We start from the raw sequence: 19,573 nt of genomic DNA on the forward strand, positions 1-19,573 counted from the left end.
CCAATCAGCTTATCTGTCACAACACCTAAATTTTACAGTTTCTAAAATATTTTTGCTGTCTTATATTCTTTCTTTGTTTCCCACATTCTTCTGCTTTACTCTTCCTGCAGCCGTTCACCTCCTGTTGCATCGGCTCAGCAGGCCAGCGCACCACCACTCCTCCACCCTCCCAGATCCCAGACCCTCCCTTCTCCTCGGCCACCACCCCTACCACTCGCTCGTCACTGGGCGGCATCCTGTCCCCTCACACCTGGGGAGGCCTCCTGGGAGGGAAGCCTGAGTCTGTGACTAAGCTAATCTCAGCGGGCACTCAGGATAGCGAGTGGGGAAGCCCCACGTCCCTGCAGGGCCAGCTAGGAAGTGTCATGGTGTTTCATGAACCACTGCAGCAGAACCACATAAAAGCCATCTGTAGTGCTGGTAAGTGATGCGAAATTATGGAAGAGGTGCAAAATTAAAAATAAATGTAAAGAAGAAAAAATTGAACAAGAATGTGGTTTGAATCAGTTTTATAACTTAAGGTTTTTTTCTGCACAGGTCCAAACTGCATCTCTCCATTTAAAGCCCAAGAATCAGAGCTTGGGGACCTTTCAGCCAAATTGTTGCTGCACTACTCACCCAAGGTGCTTACTGTGATTACTGTCTCAGCCACGCCTTCTTAGAATCAGCTGTGTGTAGCAGCAGATGGGATTCTCCGGGGTTACATCACTTCCTTTTGTTTGTGTTTAGCTGAAACTTTACCTGCTAACTAAACAAAGTCCTTTTGTTAACAGGCCTGCAGAAACCCCATCTGCCTGGACCTGTCTCCAAACATGCTCCACGGACGCCTGACAGGGAACAAAGTCGTTAACTGGGATATCAAGGTGGGCGGAAACTGAAACTCGTGCTGTCATGGAAAACTTTTATGGCCAGTGGAGTATTTGTGCTTGTACTGCATGGATGTAATATACACACTATTTTAAAATGAAATGAAGGTCCTTCTAGAAGCACATCTTCCCTCTCAGCAGCTATTATTAGAATGAAATCAAGGCCATTGATGCTTAAAGTTTATTTTAAAAAAAAAGGAAGAAGAATTGAATCAATGTAAAATGTGGCTTGGTCTTTAAAGTGCTGTGATTGGTTGGTTGGCTGTGTTTGATGTGCTGCCTGTGGGAGGGTAACTTTGGACAGTGCCTGAAATGATTCTCCTTACACGTTCTGGAGTTTGTGTGAAAACTGGTCAAATCATATAGAATGTTTGGTAAGTTTGTCCCAAAATAATGTTTTAAAAGCTTTAGTCCACAGACGTTCCTGAGGATATTATGACTTTGGCTCAGTCCACAATGCTGACATCAGTTTCTGACATATCCCAACAGAGCACTTGAATAAATTTAATCATCCAAATCTGTGTTCTAGAGCAGCGGTCCCCAACCTTTTTTGCGCCACGGACCGGTTTATGCCTGACAATATTTTCACGGACCGGCCTTTAAGGTGTCGCGGATAAATACAACAAAATAAAACTAGTACCGATACCGAAAAAAAGAACATTTATTCATAACACACGTGAAAAGACCCAGGAAAACCGAGTTAACGATAAAAACAATAACAAAATAACACTGAAAACCGATAAAAACCCTGAAAACCATACATTTCACACCTGAGCCTCAACTCTCGCGGCCCGGTACCAAACGACTCACGGACCGGTACCGGTCCGAGGCCCGGGGGTTGGGGACCGCTGATCTAGAGAACAAAAAAAGCTTTTGGGTATGAAAAGTAAAGTGCCTTAAATCTGTAGTTTTTATATTGACCACTAGGGGGAAGGCAGGGGTTGGACAACCACCATCTTTAGTGGTGCTGAATTTTCAGCTTTCTTTTTCAATTCTGAGCACCACACGTCCCCCTACTAAGCTCTATGATATTGATCTTTGGCAGGACATGATCAACTGTGTGGGTGGCCTGCCAATTCTCTTCCCAATCCTGGAGCAGTTGGCTTTCATGACTCCTGATCAGCAGATGAATGATCCCACAGCTGGATCTGATTTCATCACCCCAGATGTGACCACACCAGCCGATGGCGATTGGGTCATTCTCCCATCTAACAGGTCTTCAGGTCTGTTCTGATACAACTGTCAAATCCTTGTCATGAAACAAACAATTGTGTTAATGGGCAGAATAAGAAAATAAACTGAGATACATTTTCTACCTCAGAGGCCCGCCTGGAGAAGAATCTGGTAGCCACATTCCTGTTGGTGCTGAAGCATTTTCTGCAGAGACACCCAATCAACCAGGAGAATCTGCTGTACTTACATGGCGTCGGGACACTGGGAGCCCTGCTACAGAAGGTCTTGGTTTAAGCATGATTTTGCATATGGCTAATTTGGGTGGATACATATTTACAATTAAATATAAAACCAAGTTCATTCTGCAAATTGTTACTTTCTATATTTACAGTTTTGTTTTGTTTTTTCTACACTTGGCTCTGTGTGATGTCAGAGAGAGGATATGCCTAATATGGTCATCTCAGGCACGCATGTCTGTCAGTGAGCACAGAAGCTCCACCCACCTGCAGTTTAAGCGTCCTGTTCATGAGGGGCAGCCAATCAGGTGGGCTGGACCAAGGTCCAGATAAATAAGAAATATTTAGAATCTCTTGTCCAAGAAAACATCCAAAGATAAAAAAAAAACAAACAAACATATGGAGCTTGAAATGAGCAGAATAGCCTCCCTTTAAAGAATGTCAAATTTTCTGATTTTGGTGAAAGTAAATGCATTTCATCTTACGTTAGGTTTGAGCATATCCTGTCAGCATTCCCTTTAGTATAGAGGGATGTTTTAATAGTATTTTTGGTGCAAAGCATCCATTAGATTTTATTTCAGGCAGTACATTAATTAAACTAGGCTGTGCCCAGTGACCATGAGCCTCTTTTGTTTTTCATCCTATTCAGTATGGATTAGTTTGACTCTAAGAGCTTACAGCTGAGGAATTCAGACTGTCTGGCTGACATCATTTGATTTCTGATACAAAGGACCACGTATTCTTTATAATTATTTCACCTCCGATCCTTTTTGTCCCTGTCTGTCGCTTCGTCTGTGTTTGTTCCTTGTCTGTGTTTTTGTCCTTTTGTTTGCCCCTTCGTGTGCTGGTTCTTTAATCTTCAGCTCTCCAATCCAAACCCTCCTTTTCCTCCTCAGTCTTTTGTCATGTGCAAGTCCCTCTCTATTTATTTACTTAGCGAGGAGACTGAGTCAGCATTTACACCAATGGAAAATAAAAGCCTCCACAGAGACCGAGATTAAATGAAAGTGTCTTAGATGTGGTAACAGTTGCTCTAGGCGATGTAACCACACCCTTTAAATGGTATCCAAATAATCCACTAATATGCTTACTTCTTCCCTTATCTGTTTATGGGTACTGAGTTATGGGTGTCACATCGCTTTATGGTGACCTGATAACAAGCTTTTCTTTGTTTCTTAAAAGGTGCATTTTCATATCATACGTGTAGTCAACTGTACTGTGTTTCCTCTGCGTGTCATCATTTTTCATGGGTGTCTGAACATGTTAGTGTTTGAGTTAATAGTTATGTTTGTGTGTGTTTAGCTGCCAGCTGGGCATGTTGGCGTCAGCGTGCTGGTTGCTGTGCAGCTCCTGATAGAACAAGTGACATATGAGAAGAATCAAGCTCTGCTGCAGCAGCTTCACACTCATCTGCTGTTCAATTTCAACATCTGGAACAAAGGGGACTTCCCACTACGCATAGGTTAGATCTATACGTTTGTATTTGTGTGCCTTTGATAATTGTTTCAATACACATGATTTTACAGTTTCTCATCTACACAACAAGGTATTAAATACCAGGGTCACAAACGCAGCTACTCTACATTTGATTCATGCGCTGTTCATGTCCTGTAACTCTGAGCCAGACCAAGGAAGCAGAGCCAAGCTCAGCTAACAATCCAGGCACATGAGCTGATCTAGGTGCACATTAGCTGATTGTTCAGCTATTGCTTGTCATATTCTTCCTATTTAAGGAACTTTAACTTTAACTTGCATGCAGTTTCTGCTGCCTCTGCAAGCTACTTTGCAACACACCTCAACCCTAGACTTTCCATTTCATACCATTTCTGGCTTAATCAATACATTTTTCCATGCACAGACTTTACTTGTATTGGCAGACACAAATATATATATTTTTCTTTGCTTCATTATTGTCAGGTAGCCTTACTGCTGCTGTCTGCCTTTTGGCTTTCCATATTTGCATCGGGAACACAAGCTTCACACTTTATCTTCAGTAGTTTAGCCTTCATTGGTCTGGCTGTTTTGACTAAAGAAGCTCTGACAGAATTGTCAGTCATATTCCTTTCAGATTAGAGTTGAAATTGTAAAGTGTATGTTTGTTTATTTTTGTTTGGTTGTTTTTTGTCTTCTGCAGAACTCATATTTTGAGTCTCATAAAATGTTTGAGATTTGATACTCATAGCAACAGATGATATCAGCAGTGTCCAGTGAAATAAGATCTTATGCGAAAGTTAAATACTGATGAAAATGCATTAAAGATGTAAAACAGCGGGTCTTCAGAGTTTATGCTCCTTAATGAGACAGATCTTGTGCCCTTTATTTGTAATGCAGGTCATATCCAGTACATGTCCACTGTCATCAAAGACAACAAGAAGCAGTTCCGGAAGAAATATGGAGTTCAGTTTCTGGTGGACACCATACGCCTCTATTATGGGTAAGACTCCAGTGGGGGGTGGGTGGGGATCTGTTTGCCAGGCTTTGAACTGATTGTCATTTCTTCCATATTTTAGGAAGAACACTAACAAAGACAGTGACTTGAGCGAGGATGACATTCGGACCATCCGCGCATCTCTGTGCAGCCTCATCAAGTACTATATTAGTAAGGGCATGTCGCAGGAGGAGATGCAGAGCATTCTGGGATACATCGCTGCCATTGGAGACGAAGATCAGGTTAGATTTAGGATTTTATAGTTGAGGTCCAGTTTTAGCATAAACCTGAGAAACATCAGAGGAAGCAGAGAGGAACTGCTTCCCTGAAATCTCAAAATATTATTATTATTATTATTATTATTATTGTTATTATTATTATTATTATTATTAGTTATTTATTTATTTATTTTTTAAGGAAATTGCTTCTTTTCCTCTGCCTGGTTGTTTTGCTAAATCATTCAGCTTAATAGGATTGTCCTCAGGAAAAACCAATACCCCACCCCACTCCCAAAAATATGGAAACCTCACTGTGGGAGTACTGCATCCACCAAGAACAGAAGGTTAATCCTTTCTCAGCCTTACAGTGAGCCAGTCAGCAGTTTTGTTGGATCATAAAGACTGAAATATGTCAGGTCAGCATCTTAAGAAATTTGGAGTAGGTCATGTTATTATTAGCATCTGCTTGCCAGGTGACCTATAAATTGTGAAACTGGATAATCCCAACAATGTGCCATTTAGAGGATTTCAGTGTGAAATGAGAGGAGCTTCCACTGCAGGATATGGTGTTTCCCAATGAGACCAAAGTGCAGGGATGCCTGCACAGGAAGCTCTACGCTCGTTTCCCACCTGGCAGCTGTTCTGCTGGCCTCTCTCTTTCTCTCTGCATTATTTTTAAACATTTTCCTCTCAGTCAGCATTACCCATCAGCAGCTGTTAGCTGACACTGACATTAACCGTTTTCCTTTATGACTCTCGGCAGATAACCCTTTCACTGGACTTGTTTACTGTCAACAGTTTGGTGATTTCCATTTACCGTTCTCGTCAAACCTCCTCCTCTCCCCCAATTTTTGAGTCCTACTTCATTTAAGAAAACTTTGTATGTGGAAGGTTACATCACCTCCTGTGAGCATATGGTCAACATAATCAGATGATCCAGGCATCTGCTCCCTCACTTTCTTATTTATGTCGCACTTAATTAATTTTTTCTGTGAACATTTAGATTTTTTTAAAGAGTATATCTAAAGATAGTCCTCAGTGAAATCAAAACCCAGCTAAAAGCAGGCTTAAAAAGTAATGTTGGGTATGTACGGTTTGTAGTATAGTTTATAGCAGATAGCTTTGCTACCAATGTGAAACAGCAAAGGTTCACTTAAAGCAGAAATGAAACGTGTCTAAACCAGCAGATGATATGAAAATTGAAAGTATAGTACAGTCTTTACTGGAAGATGTGATGGGTGAACTGTGGTCGTTTGTTTTGCAGCTGTGTGCTCTGCTGGAGTTGTTGCTGAGCCTTCTGCAGAGCAGCCCAGCCAAAGACCAGCTCTTCCTGCTTCTCTTTGAACCCGCGGCAGCCGACTCCTGCTATGCTCTCCTCCTCAATAACAAACACTCAGATCGACTCCGAGAACTTGTCTTTAAGGTAGGTGACAGAAGCGTCATTAAAGCCATCTCAGTGTCTTAGCATAGATCCACAGTCATCAGTGTTGCTTGTAACTTAATATAGTTAGGTGTTTCTAAATAGAAATAATGCACCATGGTGATAAGAAAGGCAAACTTTGAAATTTGCTGTTTTATATTAAATAATAAGGTGAGAAATGGATCTTATATATAAAGATAAACTAATATCAGTGTCAGACATCAGCTGATGCATGCTAGCACTGACATCAGTGATCTGCCAGGTTTGTGAGGTTTACTTTAGCCTTGGCCTTCCTGATCTGATCCTGTGCTCTGTTTTGTCTTGGAAAACACTCATGCACATTTTTGCGTGTACATGCTGTTTGTGCATGTAGCCGCCATGCTTGTTAATATGACATTCTGAGAATTCACCAGTACTACCGAAGAGGAATATCCTACATCCGTTTCAGCACAGTTACTTTAAAAAATGTTCAGAATCATTGATTTGTGTGATTCTCTTCCGCTTCGTGCAGTTGTTTGAGCGAATGTTGCGCTGCGACCGGGTCTATGAGAAAAATAAGCAGCGACTGCGGCTGAGGGAGGCGGGTTACTCCGGTCTGTCGCTGCTCTTCTCTGAACTTCACATCACTCCCACCCTGATCCGCTGTCTCCTTAACCAAGTCCTCCATACAGGTCAGAGCTTGCTTCAGTGCATTTTAAAAATTTGTGCTTTTTTTTTTTTTTCTTTAGTAAGAAAACAAGTACACATATAGGAACATAAAGGATTGGCATAATGCATAACTTGGTTATTCTTTAAAAACAAAAGCACTGTGGATTATACTTTCACGCTGATAACACACTGGTGCTAAAGGCAAAAAGCATTTATATGGAGACAGGTAAAGATTACTTTGGACAGATTGGTGGGGTACAGGCTGTACATTTCGGTGACTGAGGGGAAATAATGCATTAGCACTTCAATGAACCAACCAATACTGAATATACTTGGATCAATGTAAAAGCATATGTGTCTACAATCTGCAGATCAAGTGGTAAACTACAAGGACCTGATGGCTTTGGTCCAGCTCACTCACCGGGCCGGTCCCAGCGTGCGACTCATCGTCTGCAAGAGGGTGAGGGAACACCTGCACTTAAACCTGCTGCACTCACACCATTCATTATATTTATTAGCAAATTAGCACACAGGAAATGACTCCTGCAATCAATGCACAATATCTAATCCTTCGCACAATATTTTCTGTTTCCTTTTTCTGTTTCTCTTCATACGTTATTTCCTTTTTATTTATTGAAGTGATGATAATAATAATGTGTGTCCTCAGCTTAAGCCTGGAAAATTCCAGCACTCACTGCCACTATTTTCGCCGCCTCCACACATTTAGATCAGTGCATTATACTCACATCCATGTGAAAACATCAGCAGCAGAGAGAATACAGTGATGAATGATTTAGTCTAAAATAATTATTGAACATTAGTAGATCAATAACATATGAACAGCTGAGAGGAAACAGTTATATCTTTAGTTGCCCTGCTGTTACAGGCAGTGATAAAACATGGTATATGATCTCTGTATAGCAACTACACACATTAAACAAATCTCGAGTGTTGCCTTCTTTCATCTGCAAAATCTAAGTGCATGCATTTGTGACTTCCAGCCTGGACTATTGAAACATTTTATTATCAGGTTGTCTTAAGTTCCCTGAAAAGCCTTCAGTGTGCATTTATATGCCACTATTAACGTTTGTCTACTCTCTCTTGTAGTTTTGTGTTTTGTCTCGTTTGTTTCCAGTTTGTGCTCTCTTCCTCCCCACTGCCACCAAGTGCTTGTATTCTGGGAATCATCTGATTGTTGGGGCGCTCTGTTATACTGTTGGGTCTTTACCTGAAAATTTAAGCGCTTTGAGACAACTCGCCTTCTTAACTGACAATACATTAATAAAAACACTGTTATGTATATATGTTCTGTTCCCTGAAGGAAAGGAACGACATACAATATATATTGTATGCAATATCACGGTCTGTGTGACCTGTGCTGACATATGCATGGGCCTGCCTGCACAGCCTGTCATCATGGTTACCCCTAACCATTCACCGAGCCCACATGTGCTGCAGGGGAACCTGGTGATGTCTCTCATTCCTCTCTTTCAGGGAACAGAAGGAAGTTATAGACATAATGCTCTTAGCCTTAACAGTCAGAGTGGCACTGCATTAATCATAGATACCATGGCATGGCCAAAAACTTTACAGTTGTTCAAACTGCGTTCAAACTGGAAAGTGAGTGTGTTTCCAGTCAGAGGAAAGCTTTTTGAATGTTCCCTACAGAACCTGGGTTCTCTGGAGCACCAAGCAGGAGCGTAACCGTCTAGATGGGCCAAAATGCAGACACCCTTGTCACTTAGGGGAGTTAATTCTGGCTTGACCCCGAGACTGGTTCTGCTCAAGTTTCTTCCTATTCAAAGGGAGTTTTTTCCTTCCCCCTGTCCCCAAGCGCTTGCTCGCTCGCTGCCTTATCCTCCTTTTTTAACTGTGATTGGGTCATAATTCACAAAGGAACATAATTCCTCAATAGCTCTGGACTCTACTGATTGTAATCATAAAGTTGCAGTCAGGTAAGTGTTTAGTGAGGTAATACCAGTGAGGTGATGTTTAAAAGCCTTAACTCAAGTTCTTTCTATCTGTAACTTACAGTTTGCCTTTAAAGATTTTTGTTTTGTTTTTTGTCATCTTCAAAGTTGAATCTACTACCTCCTCTTTAGGTGTACCAGCTGCTTCAGTCCCAACAGGATGCTGCTGCTCAGATCTCAAAGCAGCAGTGTTGGCAGGACACCCTCATGCGGCTGTACCTAAGGGGCGAAGGGTCCTTGGCGCTGCGTAGCTCAGATACTGTCAGCACCTGCAGCCTGGAGCTGAGCCGGACCAGCGGCGGTAGCAACCGTCTGGAGCTGCCGTTGGAGAGGAGGGCACGGGCGGGCAGCGCCGGGCGCTTGGACCGGGTGGAGGATGACCGGATCAGCATAAGTGATACCCGCTCTGTGGACAGCCTGGAGAATGGCGACGTCATCTCGCTGTTGGATACGCCGTCTTCCTCTGCCTCCACTGAGCCGCAGCCCCACGTCAAGCCCTGGGTGGTGGGAAAATCAGGGGGCTTGATGCTGGATTTGTCCCATCTGCAGGCATATGAGGGTGGAGAGAGCGGCAGCCAGACACCTGGGAGCATGCCCAGCACACCCTCACCACTGGAAACCTCGAAGCCTTTCCCAGGGAACTCCGGCGATCGAGACGCAACTTCCTCCCTCACTGAAGACAGCTTCTTGTTTAGTGACAACATCTCGCTGGGGGAGTCTTTCAACAATGTTGAGGTGATCCTTCGAATCTTCTACACAGCTTTGCACTTGATTTAAATTGAACATGTTATGCTTTTGCTTATTTTTCAAATAAAATAAAAAAACAAGCCCCAGAAAAAAAAATCAATAAGGAATATTAAACTGGGGATCCTGTTAAGCTGCTATATCAGAGCCCAGGAATAAAAAAAATAGTTATTTTCAACAAGTCCTCAATTAGTCCATCTTTCACTATTTATTGATATTCCTACAGTCTCTGCATTCAGCATCAAGCCTATTGGCCTCTATTACATAAGAGACTTTTAAACTGGCTCAGAGATGTTGTGTTTTAATTTTAAGGCTCCAAAATCTTAAGCAAACATTACTCAATCAGGAGAAAATGGTTCCCTTTTTAGGGGCTAATGTTCAGCGGCTTTAGTGTGTTAACCGCTGTGTGTGTGTGTGTGTGTGTGTGTGTGTGTGTGTGTGTGTGTGTGTGTGTGTGTGTGTGTGTGTGTGTGTGTGTGTGTGTGTGTGTGTGTGTGTGTGTGTGTGTGTGTGTGTGTGTGTGTTCATTGTAAGGAGCTAATGGTCAGCCTGAGTAACAGTTTTAATATGCCCAGATTTAATTTGTTGTTATGTCTATTCTGTCTTTTTTTAAAAGTGTTGGCTTGGCTTTAGGATTCATTCAAATATTGAGGTACGGGAAGAGAAGATGTTAAACCGGGGGTCTTGCCCCACAGTCTGGTCGAGTACATTTTGTTTGTTGCATTTTCTTCATTCTGGTGAAGAAAACACAAAAATCACAAATGCGCACATTTTTGGGGGGACATGTCCCCTGTATCCCTTTTTAAATCTACATCTTTGTACAGAGTGACAGCACAAACTGTGGCTGCTTGCATCTCCTCCTAAAACTCTCTAAAACAGAATTAAAGAACTGGAGTGTCGGTGCAGGAAGCGTCTGTTCCTGCAGAGGAATAGTAATGACGTAAATGCCAACAGATGGTCTCTAAGGTAAACATGCAGTAGTGATGTCAGTCGGTGGAATCTGAGTGCAAACTGTAAATGAAAACCTTCCATCAGTCATGGATCTGATTATTCGATTGAATCCAATTATCACTTGCAAGTTTTCAAAACAACTGATCTCAACCTGCAGTCCGATGGTATATGGTAGTCAGTATTCTGATGTTAATGCTAGTAAACAGCGTGAGCTTCCGACTCACTGAGGGAAATGTCACAGTCACCTCAGGGTGCCCACCGCTGACTTTTATCTAATAAGCTTTTTTCCATCACTTCAGTGTCTCACTGCAGGGAAGAGCAGAAAGAGACAACCTGTCTCTTCCCACGGCAGGATGCTGTCAGTTAGAACCTCTAATTTGACATTTTGTGGTTTATGGAAAAGGAGTCGCTGCTTAATCTTAAGCCTGTTTCACAAACCGCTACTCAGTTTACCCAGAATTCATTGCCCAGTAGTCCTTACATATAATTAATGGCTGAAATACTTTATATATCTATGTGAAGTCCAGTCTATTCTGAACAGCATAAAATTTGGAAACTATCTAATTAATCTGCCATCAAAGGAGGGTCATAGTGAAGCTGTAGGAAGGTTCGAGAAAAGCTTGAAAACATTAAATGGTAAAATAAAAAGTACTCTTTTACGTACGAAGCACAACGTTAAGGCTGCTTAATTCCTGTTCACATTATGTTCTGTTACACTCTCCATTAGATGAATAAAAGGCACTTTATTTAATAATCTAATCTACTGTAATTTTGTGTTCTTAATACATTTTGCTGAAGGCGAATTCTGAAAGCTTATGTGGGGATATTCATCTTTAAAGACATTTAGCGTGTCAGTAAACTACACATATATCTCTGGCTCATGTTGTGATTGTCATTTCCGCTGTGGCCTTTAGTAAACCTGTGTTTGACCCTACTGATCTAATGACAGCTCTCTCTTTCTTTGGTCTAATGTCGCCCCCTAGCGTGCAGAAGAGGAGCTGTGCAGCATGTTGCTGGAGATCATCCTGTGTGTGATGTGGCGAGGCGTCGAGGGCTCCGATGATTCAGCGTGGCTGGAGCGTGGTCAGGTCTTCTCTGCTCTCACCAAACTGGGAACTGCCAATGAGCTGCTCCTTCCTGTTGACCAAATCAAGCTCAGGTCAGCCTTCTATTTGAGTTTTAACAGTGCTGGGCAAAGTCGAAGCTTAAAAAGTGTTGAATGATCTCCGTGCGCTCTCTTTCTCCTCTAGTCTGATGGAGCGTATGTTGGAGTGGGCGGTGAGCGACAACCGAGAGGCTTCAGCTGCTACGCTACCGCAGCACACCGAGAATGCAGTTCGGCTGCTTCACATGGTGCAAGACTTCCTGCAGGCAGAGGGTCTCATCAACCCAGCACTGTGGACAGAGAAGGTGCTGGAAGAGGCGGTGACGTTGATGGACAGCCTCATGGTGTGGTACTCCTCTGGCTCCCAGTGGTTCCAGCTCTCCCAGGTTGGACTGAGACTGCTCCTGGGCTTCATGGCTCAGGAAGACCCAGAGGTGAACCTTTTTTGTTCAGTGCTCCATCGTCATACTGCATCGCATGCACACACAGTAATAAATAACCTTTGTCCCAGGTGTGTGCCATGGCCACCGCCAAGCTTAACGGCATCCTGCAGACCAAGGAGATTTCCAGCCAGGACGAGGCATGCTACCTGCTAGGGAAGGTGGAGGGAATTCTGCGGCGCTCCATCCAGGAGCAGACCGAGGAGATGTACTCTTTCCTGGTTCCACTGCTGCGAACGCTGCTCTCCAAAGTCCACCGCCTCCTCTACATGGAGCTGCACCTGCCTCAGCTGCCCGACACCAACGGGAGCCCCTCCTTCTTCGACGACTTCAAGCTTTACTGCAACTCACCCGAATGGCGTGTCTACCTCGATAAATATGTAGGAGATTAGAATATAGTGCTGCTGTTGCTTCAGGACAAAAATGAAAGAGTTACTCATTTTGCCCGTCTTTTGTCTGTCTTCAGATTATTCCGTACATGAAGCAGTATGAAATCGAGATGTTCAGTCAGGGCCACGAGACCATGGCTCTGTACTGGAAAGAGTGCTACGAGGCCTTCATGGTCAGCCTGCATAAGAGAGAGCGGGAGAGAGGAGAGAGCAAGATCCGCTTCCAGGTTAGCTGGCATGTTCGTGAATTGGTGATGACTTCAGAGAGCTCCTCTTTGTAAAAATAAAAATAAAAATAAATCAAAATTCTGCCGTCTCTCAGGAGCAATTTGTGGAGCCTTTCTCACGCCGTGGCCGCCAGGAGAACCTCCGCTACAACAGCATGTTGAAGCAGCAGCACAGCCAGAATAACGCCACCCTGAGGCAGTGGAAGGCAGCGCGGCGGGGTCTGGTGTGTGAGAGAGGGCCCTGGGCTGACAGGTACTGATTTCAACTCTTGTTCTTCCATAGTATGGTTCCTGTTGCTGTAAAACAAATGCTCTCAATATGAGCTTCAGGCTCAGAAAGACGAAATGGAAAGAATGACACTGGTATGAGGAGGGAAAAATATAAGTGCATAAATAGAATAGAATTAGATTGGTTTAAGTTTAAGTGTGATTTGGAGGTATTTAAAGTCTCCTATGTAACATTTTTAACAGGTGCCAGGATGAGATGCACTGGAGGGTATCGAGTGCTGAAAACTACTCCCGCATGAGACTGAAGCTGGTCCGTAACTACAACTTTGATGCTCACAGAGAGGCCAGTGCTCTGAGAGACAACCTGGGTGAGATAGCATTTCTTTTTCTCTCTGAAATATCTCTCTCTGTTTAGACGAGCTCCTGCCACTTGAGTCGTCTCTGTAGAGAAATGTAGGCTTGAATATTTTTGACTTTAGAGTCTCTGTTTGGCAGCAGGCGCTGCTTTAACAGAGGCATCAGTGGGTGGATGTAACGATCGGGGAAGTGTGTGTGTGTACAGTATATCATGAGCACACTCATCCAACCTACTTGCGATAAACAGATTAACAGAAACAGATATGAGAAACAAGTCAGAGTCCTTCTAGAAGCAGGTCTCTTATGCAGCCATCTTTTAAATCCATGTGTTTTAAAGCTATTTTGAACCTTAGCTTTGTCCCAGTGTAGTGCATGAATACATGCTTGCATAGGATTAACAGCTCAGTCCCACCAGAGCAACACAGCTGCAGCTTTGCTGTGCACATACATCACTGCAGCATCAGAGGTTTGCTTCTCAGCTGTTTTTGGGGACACGAGCAGGGCAGCAGATTCCTATTCAGCCTCCTCTGGACCCATGTTGTCTTCTTAAACAGTGTCTCTGAATAATGTCAGATATCATCTTGGTCTTTGTCTGCCTTTGAGTAGTTCCTCTTCAGAGATGATGGATTAGTTTAAGCACCACGTGTTTTGACAGATTTGTGGAACTAAGAGTAAAAAAACACTGATGTTGTTATTCTAGGGCTTAATCTTATAATAAATCCTTCCAATTTGCATTTTTGCCCAGACAAAGTATATGAACGGTTATATGGGAACCCAAAAAACAAATTGCGTACATAAACCTGTAGAGCTGAGCTAACCCAGTATGGTTTTGTCATTTGATGGCCCTTGACAGGAGAGCACAGAAGCTGATTTTTAGCAGTGCTGCGTAATATTAATTTGCCGCCTCAGTTTTTAATTTCCACCCGTCTCACTTGCTTTACTCAGGTGTCCATCAGCAGCGTTTAAACCCAGAGTCTCTGCTGCTGGAGGCTGTGAAGCAAGTCAAAGTTAGCGACCTGGAAGATGACATCCTGGAGCTGCCAGAGGACGACCCTGTTGCTGCCAACAACCAGTCAGTCACCAAATAATGACTGTCGATCAACAGAACATATTCACGTGTAGATGTGCTGAGTTATTGAAAGGCTTTCTAAGCAACATCCCACTCTGGTTCCTGCAGGGTTGAAGCAGATGAGGCGGGCCAGAAGGAGAAGCTGGTGTTGTGGGAAGATTGTGAGTTGGTGACGATAGTGGACGTGGTTCCCGGCCGCCTGGAACTCACCACACAGCACATCTACTTCTATGATAGCAGCCAGGAGAAGGAGGAAGGTGAGGAAGCACAGAGAGAGAGAGGTGGAGGCCAAAAAGAGAGAAAAACAGAACAGACTTAATGCTCGATGTGTCATTTTTTTCCCCCCCAAAGGAGTGGGTCATGACTTCAAATGGCCTCTGTCGCAAATCCGAGAGGTCCACCTTAGACGTTATAACCTGCGGCGCTCAGCTCTGGAAATCTTCCTAATTGACCAAACCAACTATTTCCTCAACTTTAAAAAAGAGGTGCTGGCACACAAGTGTTATTTTCTATGAGCAGCAAGTAAATTAGTGAAAGAAAAAAGTAGGATACTAACACGGTGTTTTTATTACAGGCCAGAAACAAAGTCTACAGCCGCATGTTACTGCTGCGATCCCTCAACCTATATGAAACCCGCTCTCCTCAGGAGCTCCTCAAAGCCTCCGGACTCACACAGGTCAGGACTCAGTAACAGTATCAGCCTTCTTACACAAACTCTGCAGCTTCTAAAAGACCAAAGCCCAACAGTGTCTTTTACCACTGAGGAAAAAATCATTGAAATATTAAGCTCTGTCTGCAGAGAACAAGGGGTTCTTCGGCAACATTGAGTAGAATGAGCTCACAGGATTTGTGTCTTGGTTTGGTCACAGAAATGGGTGAACCGAGAGATTTCCAACTTTGACTACTTGATGCAGCTCAACACGATTGCCGGCAGAACGTACAATAACCTGGCTCAGTACCCGGTGGTACGTTCATCACTCAGTACAATACTGTACAGCTGTGAAACCCATAAGCCTGCTTTCTTGGTTCATTTCATTTCCATTCTGACTGAATCATTTGTGGCCTTTTGTTCAGTTTCCCTGGATTCTAGCGGACTACACCTCACAGGAGCTGGACCTTTCTGATCCTCGGGTATTCAGGGACCTGTCAAAACCAGTCGCTGTGCTTAATGAACGCAACGCAAAGGCGGTTAGAGAAAAGTACGTTTCACTCTCGTACTGAATTAACATCCAAATGTTCTGACGAGCATCTTGATCATTGAGAGCATTAACTAACACATTAAATGTTTCCGTCAGGTATGAAAGTTTTGAAGACCCAACAGGAACCATAGACAGGTTCCATTATGGCACCCACTACTCTAACGCTGCCGGCGTGATGCACTACATGATCAGGGTGGAGCCCTTCACGTCGCTGCACATCCAGCTACAGAGTGGACGGTAAATGTCTCATTATACATGATTTATTTTCCCATCCTCTTTCCTCTTGTTTATGTGCACTTATCTGTATGGATGTAGACTCTAATCATAGCATGAAAGCCTGCAGAGCTTAATCTGTACCACCCTGACTGTACCAGGTTCGACTGTGCAGACCGTCAGTTCCACTCCATCCCAGCCACATGGCAGACCCTCATGGACAACCCCAACGACGTGAAGGAGCTCATCCCTGAGTTCTTCTACTTCCCAGAGTTCTTAGAAAACCAAAATGGTGAGATTTCACTTTTTGGTGTATGCATGCAGAAATCTTTTCAGATATTACAGCTACCACCAGTTTAAATGTAGTCTTTTTTGTGCTCTGTGTGGCTGTCACAGACAAATACGATTAGATCGTCATGCTTTGTTCTCGTTGTCCTTGCAGGATTTGATCTGGGTCGCCTGCAGATCTCCAAGGAAAGAGTAAATGATGTTGTTCTGCCCAAATGGGCCAAGTCCCCTGAAGACTTCATCTACAAGCACCGCAAAGCTCTGGTGAGATGCAGTTTTACTGCCACTGCTGTGTGATGTCACTCCGTAGGGATCATTCCCACAGCAGAGACTCTCACAGTGCAAGTCTGGATGCATCGCAGACTGACTGTTTCTAGACAATAGTTGAGTTAGCTGACATATCGGGATGCTTCTTAAAGCTGCTTTAAATAGATCGTATATATTTAAACAGATGGTGATAATGCACCTAGAAGCACAACATTTTAAATGTAACATAACTATCAGTCATTTGAAAGCATGCAGAAGGAAGGCAGTAATAGTCAAATAGTTCCAGGTAAAAATCAAACATATGTTTCTTGTATAAGAAAGAAATGATGCAGTACTCGATTACCTGTGACTAAAACCTGTAACTGCAGATGGACACTATCTGCTTTGGAGTGTTTGGGTTGTAATCGCATTTTTTCTGTTACAGGAATCAGAGTATGTGTCAGCCCACCTCCACGAGTGGATTGATCTGATCTTTGGTTACAAACAGAGGGGCCCTGCAGCGGTGGAAGCCCTCAACGTCTTCTACTACTGCACATATGAGGGTAACGAATCCACAGCAGCCGTCAGGCTGTCACATCTCACCGTGACTGTTGCGTTTATAAGTGCAGTAATTTATTAGTATTAAGAGAATGGTCTGGGTTTGCAGGGGCGGTGGACTTGGACGCCATCACTGATGAAAAGGAGCGTAAGGCTCTGGAAGGCATGATCAGCAACTTTGGTCAGACACCCTGCCAGTTACTCAAGGTGCAGACTCACTCTGGCATCTGTTAGTGAATATCTGCTGCTCTCAGTCTGATATTTGAGTTTGTGTGCGTGTGTGTTTAGGAGCCCCATCCAGTGCGCCTGTCTCAGGAGGAAGTGGAGAAAAGGAAAGCTCAGTTGGACTCATGTCCTACCAGCATGTTTGAGCACCTCAGTGACCTCAAGTCCTTCTTTGTTGAGGTATTAGCTCAAATAAAATAAAATACTGCAGTTTCTTTCCTAACATGTCAGATGCTGTGAGCTAAAATTTGACCAAACATATTACCGTGTTTTTATGAAGGGCATCAGTGACAATGTGCCGCTGGTTAAGGTTGTGGTCCCAAAGAATCAGTCACATTCCTTCATCACCCAGGGGAGCCCAGACACCATGGTGAGCCATGATTTTGTACTTGGCTTTTCTGGTTTTAGAAAAGAATCAAGGAAAGGTGAAGAGGAATGACTGATCAGTGGCAGCGATGCCTTTGTGGTGTTCATGCTGTCTGCAGGTAACGGTGAGTCAGAACTGCTTGGTGGGGACCCATGGGTGGCTGCCTTATAACAAGAACATCTCCAACTACTTCACCTTCATTAAGGACCCCACAGTTTCTAACACCAAGTAAGGACACTGCACCATCATCATCATATGCATATCATATCATCAAAAGTCAGCATGTCTGTTTATACTATAAAGCACTTTTACTGGGTTTGACTCTGGTGCTCAATTCATTTAGAATAGATTTGCATGTCCTGCAAGGCAGTGGGCATGGTGGGCACTGTGCAGTTATCCATGGATCAGCAGGGTGTATAACACTAATAATGATGATGATGATGATGATGATGATGATGATAATAATGGAGTTTATTTGTGTATACTTTTATTTTATGTAATATAAATTATTGTATATATTTTATAATCTAATACTTTTAGCCCAGTTTCATCAGCTTGTACAGGACTCTTAAGTATAATAACAAACAACTAAATGTTGGTAATATAACATGAAATACATATTTTAATAGAAAGTAACATCTGCATTTTTCTTTACCTGTAATTGGTGAAACACCATGCAACAGCAGGCAGTGAGCAAATCAAGTAACGCCCTTTATATCTAGATGGATGGATATTCTGCCTGTAGCGTGATCTCTGTCTTCTTGTCATCATCTCCTCACAGAACCCAGCGCTTCCTTTCAGGACCCTTCGCCCCCGGTGTGGAGGTAACCGCTGGATTGTTTGTGGTCTCCCATGATGGAAAGTTGCTCTTCAGTGGTGGGCACTGGGACAACAGCCTGCGGGTCACTTCACTGGTTAAGGGAAAGACTGTAGGACAGCACATCCGGCACATGGGTAAAGAAGGAAAAGTCTTCACTCGCACCGCATTGAAAACTATGATATGACAGTCCTGCCCTCACTAGGTTAGGTTTGTAAGGTCGAGGAGCAGGCATGTGATTGGATAGCTTTTAAATTGAGAGCTTCTAAGTTGTTCTAGATAGCAAGATGGTAAAAAACCTGAAAAAGTGATTATCAACCCAAAAAGAAACAACCACTGGTCAGGTGTATTGCTGTATGTGATTTTTTTGTTTTGTTTTGTTTTGTTTTAACCTGTGCTGTTTTTTTTTCCATCTCTCCTTCAGACATCGTGACCTGCTTGTCAACAGACCACTGTGGCATCCATCTGATCTCTGGCTCCAGAGACACAACCTGCATGGTGTGGCAGGTTCTGCAGCAGGTTCGCACAGAAACACACTTACAACACGTTATTACTCTGAATTGTCATTGCACAGTCATACGTTTTATAATCCTACAACAGAAATCGAGTACTTTCCCACATGGGTGGAAAAAGCAAGTCAAGCACAGTAAATAAATACCATATGTACACAATAAAATGTACACAGTATGTGCAGAAATAAGAAAATAAAAGTGCAAAAATAAATCCTAATAAGGAGCTATTAACTAGAAACTGTTTGTGACTTCTTGTCTAAGTTGGATTTAGTTTTAATTCCAGTTTGAACCTAAGAATGAAAAAATTCCATGATTTCACTTTTTAACAGAAAATGCTGATTAAAAATCTTTTGGTTTGATTGTGGACTTGTCTTTATGCCAGGGTGGAGCTCCTGTTGGTCTCCATCCCAAACCTATTCAGGTGCTGTATGGACACACGGATGAGGTGGTGAGCGTCAGCATCAGCACAGAGCTGGACATGGCTGTATCTGGAGCACGGGTAAGTCTACACGCCTGACTGCTGCTGAGGGCCTGCAGCTGCTTTTCATCTCATCCTGTCTGCTCGTTTAAATTGTAATACCACCGTGAGAATGTGTGAAAAGCTATTCTAATCACATGCTGAGTCAATGAGCTGGAGTGAGTCTTTGAAGACGGGCAGACCTGAAAGGTTTGAAGCCCC

At 43.2% G+C, this 19,573-nt stretch overlaps 1 protein-coding gene across 2 annotated transcripts in view; it reads left to right on the plus strand.

Annotated features, from left to right (window-relative positions):
• The window catches only part of nbeal1 (neurobeachin-like 1), a 61,635-nt gene that overhangs the window by 37,136 nt on the left and 4,926 nt on the right, over window positions 1–19,573 (plus strand). For both annotated transcript variants that reach the window (XM_014337308.2, XM_014337309.2), the window contains 35 exons: window positions 111–420; window positions 538–623; window positions 774–863; window positions 1,912–2,089; window positions 2,188–2,321; window positions 3,578–3,737; window positions 4,607–4,709; window positions 4,786–4,945; window positions 6,186–6,344; window positions 6,853–7,012; window positions 7,361–7,449; window positions 9,092–9,694; window positions 11,638–11,813; window positions 11,905–12,193; window positions 12,271–12,579; window positions 12,666–12,815; window positions 12,911–13,068; window positions 13,287–13,411; window positions 14,346–14,472; window positions 14,578–14,726; window positions 14,821–14,954; window positions 15,044–15,145; window positions 15,339–15,434; window positions 15,544–15,668; window positions 15,765–15,905; window positions 16,043–16,173; window positions 16,324–16,433; window positions 16,861–16,978; window positions 17,083–17,180; window positions 17,262–17,378; window positions 17,479–17,568; window positions 17,684–17,793; window positions 18,347–18,519; window positions 18,807–18,901; window positions 19,277–19,393. In XM_014337308.2, coding sequence (XP_014192794.1) covers window positions 111–420; window positions 538–623; window positions 774–863; window positions 1,912–2,089; window positions 2,188–2,321; window positions 3,578–3,737; window positions 4,607–4,709; window positions 4,786–4,945; window positions 6,186–6,344; window positions 6,853–7,012; window positions 7,361–7,449; window positions 9,092–9,694; window positions 11,638–11,813; window positions 11,905–12,193; window positions 12,271–12,579; window positions 12,666–12,815; window positions 12,911–13,068; window positions 13,287–13,411; window positions 14,346–14,472; window positions 14,578–14,726; window positions 14,821–14,954; window positions 15,044–15,145; window positions 15,339–15,434; window positions 15,544–15,668; window positions 15,765–15,905; window positions 16,043–16,173; window positions 16,324–16,433; window positions 16,861–16,978; window positions 17,083–17,180; window positions 17,262–17,378; window positions 17,479–17,568; window positions 17,684–17,793; window positions 18,347–18,519; window positions 18,807–18,901; window positions 19,277–19,393 — 5,472 coding nt within the window. The remainder of the gene's footprint in view (window positions 1–110; window positions 421–537; window positions 624–773; window positions 864–1,911; window positions 2,090–2,187; window positions 2,322–3,577; window positions 3,738–4,606; window positions 4,710–4,785; window positions 4,946–6,185; window positions 6,345–6,852; window positions 7,013–7,360; window positions 7,450–9,091; window positions 9,695–11,637; window positions 11,814–11,904; window positions 12,194–12,270; window positions 12,580–12,665; window positions 12,816–12,910; window positions 13,069–13,286; window positions 13,412–14,345; window positions 14,473–14,577; window positions 14,727–14,820; window positions 14,955–15,043; window positions 15,146–15,338; window positions 15,435–15,543; window positions 15,669–15,764; window positions 15,906–16,042; window positions 16,174–16,323; window positions 16,434–16,860; window positions 16,979–17,082; window positions 17,181–17,261; window positions 17,379–17,478; window positions 17,569–17,683; window positions 17,794–18,346; window positions 18,520–18,806; window positions 18,902–19,276; window positions 19,394–19,573) is intronic.

Source organism: Haplochromis burtoni, unplaced genomic scaffold (assembly GCF_018398535.1).
Source record: "Haplochromis burtoni strain Fernald_Lab_line unplaced genomic scaffold, NCSU_Asbu1 Contig_139, whole genome shotgun sequence".
Taxonomy (NCBI): Eukaryota; Metazoa; Chordata; class Actinopteri; order Cichliformes; family Cichlidae; genus Haplochromis; species Haplochromis burtoni.